General features: G+C 44.8%; 1 protein-coding gene across 1 annotated transcript in view; it reads left to right on the top strand.

Moving 5' to 3' along the window:
* The window catches only part of GALNT16 (polypeptide N-acetylgalactosaminyltransferase 16), a 76,949-nt gene that overhangs the window by 54,342 nt on the left and 9,524 nt on the right, over positions 1 to 13,083 (top strand). Inside the window, exons 9-14 of the mRNA XM_037395649.1 lie at positions 1,040 to 1,143; positions 5,388 to 5,514; positions 6,470 to 6,562; positions 8,751 to 8,834; positions 9,864 to 10,005; positions 11,386 to 11,502. Of these exons, the coding sequence (XP_037251546.1) occupies positions 1,040 to 1,143; positions 5,388 to 5,514; positions 6,470 to 6,562; positions 8,751 to 8,834; positions 9,864 to 10,005; positions 11,386 to 11,502 (667 nt within the window). The remainder of the gene's footprint in view (positions 1 to 1,039; positions 1,144 to 5,387; positions 5,515 to 6,469; positions 6,563 to 8,750; positions 8,835 to 9,863; positions 10,006 to 11,385; positions 11,503 to 13,083) is intronic.

Here is a 13,083-nt window from a genome sequence, read left to right as displayed (position 1 = left end):
ATCCGATGAACTGTGTATAGCCCTCCAAATGCCTTTACTAAACCTTAACCTGTATGGCAAGGAGTGCACAAGGACTGCCACGCTGAGGACAAAAAGCCATAGTATTCACTTAATGATGATAAACTCTTCATGTTATTTTCTGAATGCATTGAGGTCTACCTACCCTAATTCTGAGAATATTACTCTCTGAATATTTTAAGAATATCAATTACATACTATCATAGGCTTGCAGGCATGCCATCTCTACAAGCCACCTCTTCTCCTTTATGTTTGTTTTTGTGATCTCCCTCACTCAACACTCTGAATGCCTCAGAAATCCCTTTGGGATTATTTAATCACCTCTATCTTCCAGGTGAAGAATTAAGGAATGAAGCAGCTAAACAGTCACCCAGCAAGTGTAAAGCAGACCTGGGAACTGAATCTTGCCTAGTAATTTGGACACAGAATTGGACACAGAATTATCCTCCCCTCCTTAAATATGTGTGTCCAAAACCAGACTTTGTTGCCTGAAGTGCCAGCCTTGCTGCGGTCTGCATGACTCTGATGAATGTAGAATGTGACAAATCCTGGTATAAAAAGTTACAGTGCTTGTCTATATAGCCAGACAGCTCCCTGTTTGTAGCATAAAAGTATCACTAAATTCCTCCTTTGTGAGTCTCTGTTTTGTACTCCAGAAGCAACCAGCTTGCTAACAGCAGAGCAGTACATGCAGCAGAGTCTCTCACACTGTGTCTAGCTGGTAAACAGTCATCAGACAGTGCCCCTGTCATTCCTTCACACTGTGCATATTTGTATCAATTAAAAAGATAGCATTACTTATGTAGTGCTTGCAGGACCATCTAACAAAAGGCAGGATGATGATCTAGCGAGGGGGATCTCAGAAGGCTGCTGCAGGTTCACATCCCAGCTCAACTATTTTTCTCTTTTAAATGAGGTATAATTTGTCAGGCCTGGACAAATTGTTCCCCCTCTGAAATGAAGATGGTGGTGTTACATACATGTGTGAATATTGTGCATGGGCTTGTGTTTTCTTTTCCAGAACCCCTGTCATAGCAGGAGGCATCTTTGTGATCAACAAGTCCTGGTTTAACCACCTGGGAAAATATGATATTCAAATGGACATCTGGGGAGGAGAAAATTTTGGTAAGTTTAGGATGTTTGAGGGGAGTGACACACTAATGCAGAACCACTCCCCAGTCTTCATTGCCTGTCTTTTGAGAGATCTGATCTGCATGTTGATATAAGGCTAAGGACATGGTCAGGTAATCCCCATGTCGGTCAGAATTTTATCACTGTCAGCTTTGTCCAAAGTAAATGGAGGCTTTTTGCGATCAGGGCTATCGCTCTCTTACAGGCATAAGCACTATTATACAGGTGCTCCAGCAGTACAAGTAAGAAAGAGGAACCTCCTGATAGTTAAATTCCTGTTTGTTTTTGGAGAATATTCCTCCGGTCCTTCACATGACAATCTGTGTTGCCCCAGCTCTGAAGTCGACAGTCACTCCTATGTTCTCTTCTTATGCCTGTTCCTCTTTCCCAGATAAGTCTGAATTACTTTCCCAGCTTGATAGGTCAGAAGGATATTTTTCTTAATAAAACAACCCTCTTTGTAAGTGGAATTTGGGTACAAAGAGTTTCAGAATGCAAACATTTAGAAGCAGACTAGGACATCATAAACATCTGAGGAATTCAGAGGCCAAGGGTAGTCTGTCCACTCAAGTGCTGTTATCTTACAGGACATGGTACTTGTACTTAATGGTGGCACAGATATTCCAGGCATCTCTCTTTGCCCTGTGTGAAGGGATGCTTCAATGTCACCAGATGTTAGTGGCGAAAGTAAGGAGAGTATTGAGAAGAGGTTCATGGACACCTCACATATTTGGCACATTTGTTTAGAAATGATGCAGGTGGAGCCAAAGAGATAAATGCCTTACTCTGTTTTGCAGTCAACCTAAATAGACTTTTCTTGGCTAGCACTGTCAAAAAAATTATTCTGTTTCTACAGCTTCCATAAATGTCACAATTTGTACATAAAACCCATTAAAGAAGAATTTATATGGTGTTTTCTAGCACCTGGAGGACCAATTAGAAAGAAAGAAACAGTCAGGAAGAGGAAACTTTTGTTTCTCTGAATACAGCAGGGACAGCTGCCTCTTTCAGAAATGCTCTCTGAAACCAGGAGATAATGTTTTTGACTGATAACAGAATATCAAGGTACCACTTTTTAAAAACAAAATATCTAATAATGAGTGCTTGTGTTCTCTGTGTTCTGAGGTCTTGCTTCAGGTTAATGATATTCATGATATTAAAAAGAGATATTTAGTGGGGCTGGCTGTGCTAGTAGCATCATCTAAGCACTGTAGGCAGAAGTAACAGGCAGCCTTTACCCAGGCATGAAGATCCCCTGTCCTGTGTCCCTCAGACTCCTCTGCACAGCCACACTCAGCTCTTTGCTGTTACCAGCCCTGCTCCAGCTGCAGAACCAGCCACTTGGCCATCCTGCCAGCCTCTGAGCTGCAACGGTGTAAAAGCTGTAAACCCCAAATACAGAGAAAGAATATTTCTTCAGGCTTTTGGTTGTTTGCTTCTGCCCACCTTGAAGCCCAGTGTTGTCATTTGGTGCATATGTTTAGCTTGATGCTAAGCAGAGCTCTCTGCTGTACGTGGCAGTAAGTCACCTGTGCACCCACAGCCATTCCTGCACACATAGCTGATCACAGCCTCCACAGAACTGTTTCATTCTCCTTCATGTTGCTCTTGTAAAGCCTGTCAGTGGCCAGGTACACGGGGCTTGCCAGTTCTGTCTTGCGTGGTTTCCCTGTAAATTTGTTGTCTCGCATCACTTGTCCCTTGTCCTGCACCTCCACTCTTCACTGAGAGAGCAAAGCTAAGTGCACAATGCTCTGTTTAATGCAGCCTGTCCCTGAGCCACATTGCCACACCACCACTACGAGCATGGCAATGGGAAGGTATTTTAAAACCAGAATGTACTACTTCTCTTTTTTAGAGCTAATTTTTTTTCAGCTCTTCAGCATAATGTGAGGCAGTAAATCAACCAGTGGCTTCTACATTGATCCTGTTGCTGTTGCATGTCAGAGGGGTAGAAACCAACCTGTATTTGACAACTAAAAATATTAATTTTCCTTGAAATATCCAGAATGGTTAATTTACCCTCTTAAAATCCAAAAACTTTTCCATACTTAATTTTAATATAGATTTTGTTATTAAGGAAAAATGTTTATAATGTTCTGAAACACTATTTTTACTACAAATTGCAATTCTGAGTGGAAAGGAACTGTTTGGATAAGGTCACCATTTGGAAGAGTGGTTCTGACTAATTTGGGTGGGTGAGATGGGACATTCCCTGCCCATTAAGGCAATTTTTAATAAACTACTTCTTTGAAACTTTTTTCCTGTGAGGAAATAGGATAAAAGAATGTATGGGAAGGGCACAGAGCCAGGCAAGCTCTACACACACAGCAGGTACATAGAAATGATCAGGCAGCAATTACCAGCTGCCTAAATATCCTTCCAGCTGGATGTGAGCTGGTAAACCCCTTTTTTTCCACTGTGACAGGGAAAAGCCACAGTGATTAAGTAATTTAAAACACATATGGACTAGGTCATGTCCTGGAAAATACACAGCAAAAAGTTCTGCTATGCTTTTCATCATAGGGTGGATGAAAGTCCTTAATAAGCTGTTTGATCTCCATTTTCTCTTCTGTGCCCAAAGCCTGCATTTTTTTGCCCCTTCTTTAAGGAATTCTGTCACTTACAAACCTGGACATGCAGTCTGTCTGTGTGCCTAAGATACCAATATGGCATGAGGAATCCTTTCCTGGGAAATGGGCATCGTTTGAAGTTACACATGCTAGATTGAGAGTTTTGGTTTTTGTTATGGGCTGGAGTGAGTCAGAACCTCATTCCAGGAGAGCAAATACCAGCAGGACACACCACCAGACAGAAACTTAAGTCTTGGCCTTTTTCTGTTGTTGTTTTTAAAGTCCTTCCTCTCTTGGAAGCTGGAACTCCCTGTTGAAAAGAGATTGAAATAAAAACCTCTAGGGAAGAGTCAGGGACAGACAAGAGCTAGTAAGAAATGCCCCAAAATACAGTCTAATAAAATGGGGGTTTACTTAGAAGCTAGATTAAATACAGCATCTTCCCCCTCCCCCAAAACACATCATTTAAACAGCCTTTCCCAGGAGCTAGAGAGGAAAGCTATGGAGAAAGATGAAGGTTGGGAAGATGTTAGTGTGTGTACATGCTTTGAAACAGCTATTAGATCTGAATACCGTTTTTTTTTTTTTAATTTCTAAACATCAGAGTCCCATGATTTAAGCATTACTGGAGGGAGATCTCAACTGAGTAAAGTTTTTGAAGTAATTAGTCTACACAATCTGAAGCCTTTTTGGTAAGGACTACCAAACTACTCAGCTAATTTTCATTTTTCTTCTTCCTTCTCTTCTCACTACCACGTGACACACAAGTGGAAAACCCCTCCTCCAGTGTGGAAGTGATTAAATTTGCGAGGACGGACCTGTAAGCTTGAGCAAGGTCATATCTCTTCCGTAATACAAATAAGTGCCTGTACATCAAAGCTTCTGTTCTTCTAATCCTTTAACAAAATGTTAAGTTAAGCTTCAGGACCAGCGGGATTTCTTCAAGTAGCAGGATTCTCTCCGTATTTTTGTAGTCACACTATTAGACTGATATCTGCTTTCAGTAGCTCCTGCAGCAGAGGCAAGTGGTGACAAACTAACCCAGTCATCCACTTTTTTTTTTTTTTTTTATTAACAGAGCTAAGCAGAACAAGAATTACAAGATATTGTAGGGTAGATAACATGGAGGTATGAGGTAGAGGACTGTGCTCTAGACATTGAGTTACTCCCTATGTCCTCATCTTGTCCTCTTCTTTCTCATTGTCTCCTAAATTCCTTTTCTTCCTCATGATTTGCTTTACACAGTAAATTCTTCTCCATTTTTTTTTTCCCATCCTTGTGTGGGGATGTAGTGTTACAGCAGTCCAAAACAAGGTGGGAGTGGGGGTGATCTCAGCGTTGCCAAATGCCATCCTGAAGGCCTGACAGCAACCACAAAGATCTGGTCAAAGGGAAAGGTGTCTCACTGAGATGCTCAGGTGACCAAAGAGAGGAGTGGGACTGGAGGAGGCTAGGAAGCCTCCAAGCCACAAGGGTTGCCTCCATTTTAACGAAGGGAGAACAGTTTTTCTGCTCTCACCATGGCATCACTCCTCCTGGTTTTGTTATTGCAGGCGATACATGTAGAGCAGAGGAGCAGAGTTTTCAGGCACACTGCTGAAGTTGCCCTTCTTGGAAATGCTTCTAATCTGCCTGCATCTGTGTGACTCTTGGGGTCTCTTCCAGAACTCTCTTTCCGAGTGTGGATGTGCGGTGGCAGCTTGGAGATTGTTCCCTGCAGTCGAGTGGGACACGTGTTCAGGAAGCGTCATCCCTATGACTTCCCTGAGGGCAATGCATTGACTTACATCAAGTAGGTGTTTGGTAGTGCCTGGTGGCAGCCAGGTCACCTTGATGTTGGGCATGTCTAAATAAGCCTGAATTCTTTGTTGTCTTTCTGCCTGATGACAGAGAACAGCTTGTGGCTGAGCATTTGTTCTCAAGGGAAGGATGAATTGCTTTTTTCTGTGAACCGAACTTGTTCCCTTCTCTGTTGTTTCTATTGGTGCATCTTCTTCTTTCTCAGTCTGCAATGGAGGCAGGGAGCAGTACCCCAGAGCGACCCTGGCCATTTGTGGATAGTGCCCTATGACATGTGCCTGTGTATCAGCAGTCCTCAGTCATCTCTGTTGTCTCTGAGCTGCTTCTGAGTCCAGAGGTCCTACTGAGCTGTATGTGCTCTGAGACAAGCCCTAAGGACAACTTCCACTGCTGGACAGATGGGAAGAAAAAAACCAGATGAGACAAAGTGCTTCACAGTGAGAGTGGTTAAGCACTGGCGCAGGGCCCCAGAGGGTGGTGAACTCTCCATCCCTGGAGATTTCAGAACTCGACCAGACAAGACCCTGAATGACATGACCTAACCTGAAGCTAGTCTGCTTTGGGCAGGAGGTTGGATCAGGTGATACCTGGAGGTGTTCGCCAAGCTGAATTATTCCATGGTGTTATGCTAATCTGGTGAAGGGGATACTGTAAAGTAGGATGATGGTGACAGTCAGTCCAGGTGTCTCTGCAGAGGGAGTAAATGTGAAAAAATCATGGTAAACTATAGCTGTTAAAATTTTAACTTCTGAACTGAACTATCCTTGCAAGGCTTTGTAGACTTTCAATCTATATCCATCCGTGTTGAACATTGTGTTTCATGTTTGAGACTGCCCCCCACTCCCCCCTGGCAGACAGGCCTTGGGTCTGCCCAGCCAGTGCCTACTTGCTGGGAGGGCAGGTTCTCCAGCAGCACTCAGCAAAGCATCTCCTCAATGCCCATGCAGGAACACCAAGCGCACAGCAGAGGTGTGGATGGATGAATACAAGCAGTACTACTATGAGGCCCGGCCATCTGCCATTGGGAAGTCATTTGGAAGGTAAGCTGCCCCCAAACCTTGGTAGGAGGGCTCTGGTGAGCCCCTTGATAGCAATAAATAGGTTTGGGATCTTCTCTGGTGCTAAGTGTGGGAAACAGAGATGCTCTGAATATAGCTGGCTTGCCAGGGATGTTGCAGCTTGAGTGTCTGGCTAACAAAGTTTGATTCTAATTCACTTTATTTTTCCCCAAGTAACCCTGCATAGATCATTTGTGAGCAGAAGGCTGAAGGGATCTGTAATGAGTCAATTACAGATTTATTAATCCATTACAGAATTAAAATCTACCATTTTAAGTGGGTAGATAAGAATATTTTCTAACACCACATGCAGCTGCTCTGAAAATGTGAACTATGCATAGCAGAGCTTGATCCAAAGTTCCTGTGTGGATACAGAATCCTGGGGCAAGCGTAGCTACCTGGCAGATGGGGCAGGTTGCACTTGGTGCACTCCCCTCCTTCCTGATGAGGAATGGGTGGTTTGCCTGGTTTGTAGGGCAGGAGAGAGCATGGCCAATAGGGAGACATCTCATTTAGAAACACAGTCTGATTGTGACTTGTCTCCAGCACCTGCTGAGCCCACTTCTGTGCAGAACTGTGCTCCTTACAGCACCTTTGCTAAAGCTGTCTCCAGTCCACGTGGGATTCACTGTTACAGGCTTAAACATTCTTTGTGACCCAGGAATCAGTGATGGACACCAGAACCTGGGATGAGGGAAGAGCTTGCTTTCTGTGCTAACAAACCCCTATGACTCCCAAATAAATGTAAAAAATCCCAGGAATGATATGTATCTGTGGATTTTATCTGCCTGTGAACAAGCAACTATTGCTGTATCAGCGTAAGGACTTGGCAAATGCAGTTGTATCTCAAATGTATAGCTATGGGCACTGGTTAATGATGCGTCTCCTGGTTATTTGATGACAAGCAGGTTTGGTCTGACCCACACACACTTTTTTTTGTTGTATATTGTGCTTTATTATCATGATGCATTACATATTTTAGTACAAATAGCTTTGCCTACTTAGTTTATCTGTCCTTGAGCTGACTGCAGCAGCTGAGCTGGGGCCAAATAGCAAGTAACCCTGCTGCTTGCAAAGGAAACCAGACCATTGCATATTGGACACAGATAAATTGCTCATGTATTTTAGGGGCAAAACCTGCAGTTCTTGTTCACCCAGACTTCCTAGCAGCTTTACTGGTAGCATTGGCTGAATAAGAGCTGGAGCAGAGCTGTAGGGTTTTATTTCAGGTAATTTCCTGACCTGTAGTAACAGCCCTGTGAACCTGCATTAAAACCAGAGTTTAGAATGCAAATGCCTTTGACGCCATCACTGTCAACTGGGCCTAAAATGGAACCTCCTTCCCCACAATTTTGATGTGAATATAGGATCTAAGTACATTCTCCTGAGGGTATGGGCAGTATGATGGCCTCTGTGGGCTGAGGGTGGCAAGGAGCATGGGTACAGTTGAAAGTGCTTCCCAACAGACCCATATAGTGTTATAGCTTGAAGAGGAGAGTCCCTAGTGTCACTGCTCAGCAGGACTCCTTGAGGTAAGTCCTCTTCTTCAGCCAGCTAAAGCCAAGCAGATCAGCAGTGGGAGGACTGCTGCAGCAGTTGCTCAGACGTTAATTTTCTCCTATACCCCTCCCATTTCCCAAAACTGCTTAAGAGCAAATAATTATGTCCTTTAGGTCTGAAACCCCACCTGAACCTAGAGCTGCTGCCATGAGCTAGAGATGCACTCTAGCACACACAGATTAACTGTTTGTATATACCCGAGCACAAACACTTTCTAGGCCTTTTCAGGAGCTGGTTGTTGTGCAGATTTCATGGTATGCCTCTACAGGGGCACCCAGAGGCAGAAACGCTTTCCTGGTCCTGCAGTAGTTTTACTGCAATGTATTATCTAACACTGTAGGACCTGGGCCCTGCCGTCATTCTGAGCCAAAGGAAGTGCAAGGTTTGCTTGCTGAAGGTGTTTGTCTTCCTTCTCTATTTCCTGCCACTTGCCTCTCTCCTCCTTTTCACCTCAGGTCACTGTTAGTGCTCTGAAACCAGCAACAGCTACGTGGGAGAATGAGTAATGGGAAAAAGTCATATAGTCTCCCTCAAACCTCCTGGCCAATCTTCACTGTTCCCCTCCCTTCTATTCACTGCCTTATCCTCAACAACCTGCCTGTGTTTCCAGTGTTGCAGACCGAGTGGAGCAGCGACGCAAACTGAACTGTAAATCCTTCCAGTGGTATCTGGAGAACGTCTACCCCGAGCTCAAGTGAGTCAGTTCTCTGCTTGTAGAAACGAAGTATCTGGGAGGTGGGTCACAATGAGAAGCCGATCCGTGGTGGCAGCGGGCAAAAGAGACTTATGCCTGGAAAAGGCTTTCCTCTGTTCTTTTTGGTGAGAAATCTCCTGTGATTTCCTGGCTTGTATCATCACACCTCTGCAAAAGGTTGTTGCTCCTGCCTCTAGGAGCCCTGTGCTCTGCCCTACACAGTTGTGCCTCAGAGATGTGCAACAGTGGTGTTTTCAGAGGTGCGGGGTGTAGACAAGTGCCAGAGCATTACATCCCTCCCAGTTATGGCTTGGTCTCTGCCTGTTGGGTGCTCTGCCTGGAGGTACTTGGGCCAAGTAGAGCTGGACAGCCCCAGTGCAGAGGTGTGGGCGTTTCAGAGAAAGCCCTGATAGATGTGAGAACCAGCTGTGCCTGTGGCTTCCCCTGCCCTGGCTCAGGGTGCAGTAGCATCATATCATTGCTCTGCTGGGAGGTAGCCTGGGTAGAGCTGTGGTGTTAGCACTTGCTAGCTAACACACCCTGGCAACACGTCTTTACATCTCAGTCAAACAAAGTCTGTAACTAACGTGGGTCAAGGCTAAAACATCCAGCTGTAGTCTGCCCTTGACAGATCTTTCCTCTGTTGCTACCAATGAGACAGTGAATATGTGCTAGCACGGGGGGGCAAACTCTGGAAAAGGGGGAGGCAGAAACAGCATATATCAGTGTGAATATGGCTTTTTACTGGCAATGATCTTTTCCAGAAGAGACATCACACTAAACTGCTTGGGGTATACCAAAAAATCCTGTTATACCTCCTGAAACAAAAGGGTACCAGCCCTCTGACCAAGTTCTCCCTTGACTTCTGCCTCCTCCAGACGTTTCCAGTGGATAGCATGATATTGTTCATTTTCTGTCAAATAAAGGGGACTGTGTTACAGTGAGGGGCCAGTTATGCCCTTGTATGTGTGAAAGTGCTTTGGACATTTCTGTCTATGAAGCACCATGCAACTGTCATTTTACTTTAAGGATTCCTGAAAAGGAGTTGATTCCAGGAATAATTAAACAAGGAGGAAAATGCCTGGAGTCTCGGGCACAGGATACCACAGGGAATACGTTGGCTGGCATGGGAAACTGTAAAGGGACAGCGAGCAATCCACCTGTCACTCAGGTAAGGCAAGCTTCAGTTCGGTGCTTTGCTCCTGCTTCTGCCCTTTTTATTACTTGAGAATGAAGAGGCATCCCTGGCCTTGGTGGGTTTGTACAGAGGTGAATGAACAAAGAATTTGGCCATGGCAATGATTTTAATGGTAAGCAGAAAAAGAAGCTATGCCCATCTCTGAGTTCTGTTGGCTCAACAGACCTAGCAGTCAGGCATAGAGTAGGAAGATTTTCATCATTCAAAAGCAACAGTAGTGCTTGAATGCTCAGGGGTGTGACTAGGCCGTGCAGTAGGTGTGCAGCCAGGGTTTGAGTCACGTAGCTGTTCCCGCTCAGATCACTGCTTGGGTGTACTCTGCTTCATTGGCCAACCCACGAGAACTGGTCCTGGGGTATGTTTGGCTAGTACCCTGGCATGTAGTTAAGAGATTTTCCCAGGATCAGAAAGGTGCCTTGGTCTGCCAGTTCAGCTGTAGCTGCGGATGGCTTGAATTGTGCTGTTTTGCAGATGCATTTCAGTATATAGCCCAAACAGAGTTTAAATAGCCAAGACCCAGCTGCAGTAATTTGGTGCAGCTCTCCTAACTGCAGCGGAGCTGTGCTAGTTTGTACCAGCTGAAGATCTGCACTCAGCCTCTTCTTTTGGTGACTGAAAGCAGCAGGGAAGCAGCCTGAGAAAGTTAAGGGTCACAGTAGGATATTTTATGCCAGAAAATACATATTCACATCTGTTAACGGTTAGAAACTAGTTTGCAGCCAGCATTCAACATGCCATTTAATCTGACTCATTGTTCCATGTCATTACTGTCTGAAATCTCTGAAACTGATTGCATTTTATATTTCTTCCTTGGGGCAAGTATAACAATAATAGTTGATAGGGTTGAGTATCCATCTAGTGAGAGGAGGGAAAAATGAAGTGGCTTGTGCTTTACGTGTGCTGGTGATACATGTGAGTCCATGAGTATGCTTGCATGTGTTTTGCTTCGCTTGACAATCTGTGGGTCCCAGATACCTATTACAGAACATGTCCACTATGTAAAATATGCAGAAGCAATTGCATGCCATGTAAATCAGGGCTTGGGGCCCCCCCTGCTCTGTATGCCTGAATCTGTAAAGCTGCAGATCAGGGAGTTGCACGGGATCCAGGGTTAATCAGACAGCTCAGATGGTCAAGGGAGACAGCTGCAGGCTTTGTAGTAGTCATGATGCACCAAGCCTGAGCATAAACTTCTGATCAGGTGAAGACTTGCTGTAGTCTTCCCAGGGAGCCTTTGGTAAAGAGCTGAAGAAAGGATACAGGTTTTTGAAATATCTGATAGAAAAAACTCTTTCTCCCTCATCTGCTCACTCTTATGATCCTAATGGAACCTTTCTTTTTCTTATGCCAAAGGAGTGGGTTTTCAGTGACCCTTTAATTAGACAGCAGGACAAGTGTCTTTCCATTACCTCCTTCTCCACTGGCTCTCAAATCACACTGGAAGCCTGCAATCAGAAAGATGGCAGACAGGTAGGTACCTGTGCACCTGTTTTTAATCCCTTCATTGCCACATACCAGTGTTCCTACGTCAGTGTAGCCTGCAGGGGAAAACCTAGTACTGTCAAAGTCCCGTCTGTATTCTGCGTCTCCTCTGGTGTGTTTCATAAGCTCGGATGTATGAAATTGCCGCGACCAAAGTGGGAAGTGCAGACCACACTAGTGTATGGGTGTCTGCTCTGCCTGGGCCCTCAGCAGCGTGGTTAGCTCTAGCTCAGTAGCACCCTGACTTTGCTCCTTGGGTACATTTATGTTCAACCAGACTGGTGCATGGGTGGAGCACAGCATCAGGGAGGGGTAGATAAGCAGCAAATGCTTTGAGATACCCAAGGGAAGGGTGGTGAGTGCTGTCTTTTGTTTACTTATTTAGAAGTGAGAGAACTGTGCTCTTTGTGCTGTCTTTGGACATGTGAAAAGACCTTTAAAACTGGGTGGGTGCAACTCATATGAGAAATACCAGCTGACATAAAGCGCTGTATGTTCTACACAAACTGCTCCCTGAGGAAAAATACACAGCAACAGTGTTCCCAACAAAATGCAGCTCTGTGACTCTTATGCTGTCTCTAAGATGGACATGCCTGATCTGTCAGGACACATAAGTCATTTTACCTTACAGCACTAGGTAAGAGATGGCCTCTGCAATGGCCCCAGTGCCCTCAAAGAGATGCGATGTGCCTTTTTATCAGAACTGGGCAAAACACAACAGGTGACAGCACAGCACTAGCAGACAGTGGACTGGGCTTGTTTCATCTCTAGTTCCTGTGCTTCCCTCTAAACCAAGAAAGAACAAGTCTTCTGTCATCTAAGGCTATGCTGTGACTCTGTGTTTTCTGGCACTTCTATTTTTTTGATAGCCCAAAGCCAGGAGACAGCTCAGCTTGCTACCAGTCATCAACCAGGATCCTCTTCTGTTGGGTACTTTTTAATGCTACATGAATCTCTGAATTTAGTTCTTCCTGAAGGAAAGCACTGAAATCCAGTCTTGTGTGTTTATGGAAAGCCTGTGTAAACTTTCCTCTGGAGGGCTGGTTAGTGCAGAAATGTCCTGAAGAGTTGTCACCATGAATATGCTGGGAAAACTCTTGAGTTCATATTAGCCTTGCAAGGATATCCTAGGTAGGCTGTGCTTGCCTGCTCCTTTTTCTTGTTAGTAATCACTCACCCCCTTGCTGTGTAATTAGGTCACTTCGCTTCCCCTTAGATGCCTTGCAGCATTTTCTTCCCTGGCAGCAGGGAGGATGCTAGCAGCTGCCAAAATCAGCTGTCTTTCACAGCCTCCCCTGTCATGGAAGGAAAAGGGTCTCCTGAAGCAGGGAGGAGTCCAAGCCCTACTAGCCAGAAGAGAGATTAATCCACGCTAACACAACCAAGCCCATTCTGCTGCTGGAACAGGATTTATTGAGCCTTGATGTGTTGATTATATATAAGCTCATTTATAAAGACATGCACGCACACTTAAGGATGTGAGCTGTTGTTTTCCATTACCTTATGTGAACAAACTGCACTTAAATCAAGGACTTGACCTAGCAGATGATTTAGCCAACTGACTGTGAG

The sequence above is a fragment of the Falco rusticolus genome, chromosome 7 (assembly GCF_015220075.1).
Source record: "Falco rusticolus isolate bFalRus1 chromosome 7, bFalRus1.pri, whole genome shotgun sequence".
NCBI lineage: Eukaryota > Metazoa > Chordata > Aves > Falconiformes > Falconidae > Falco > Falco rusticolus.
Note: the sequence above shows the minus strand (reverse complement) of the source record. Positions and strands in the feature narration are given on the sequence as shown.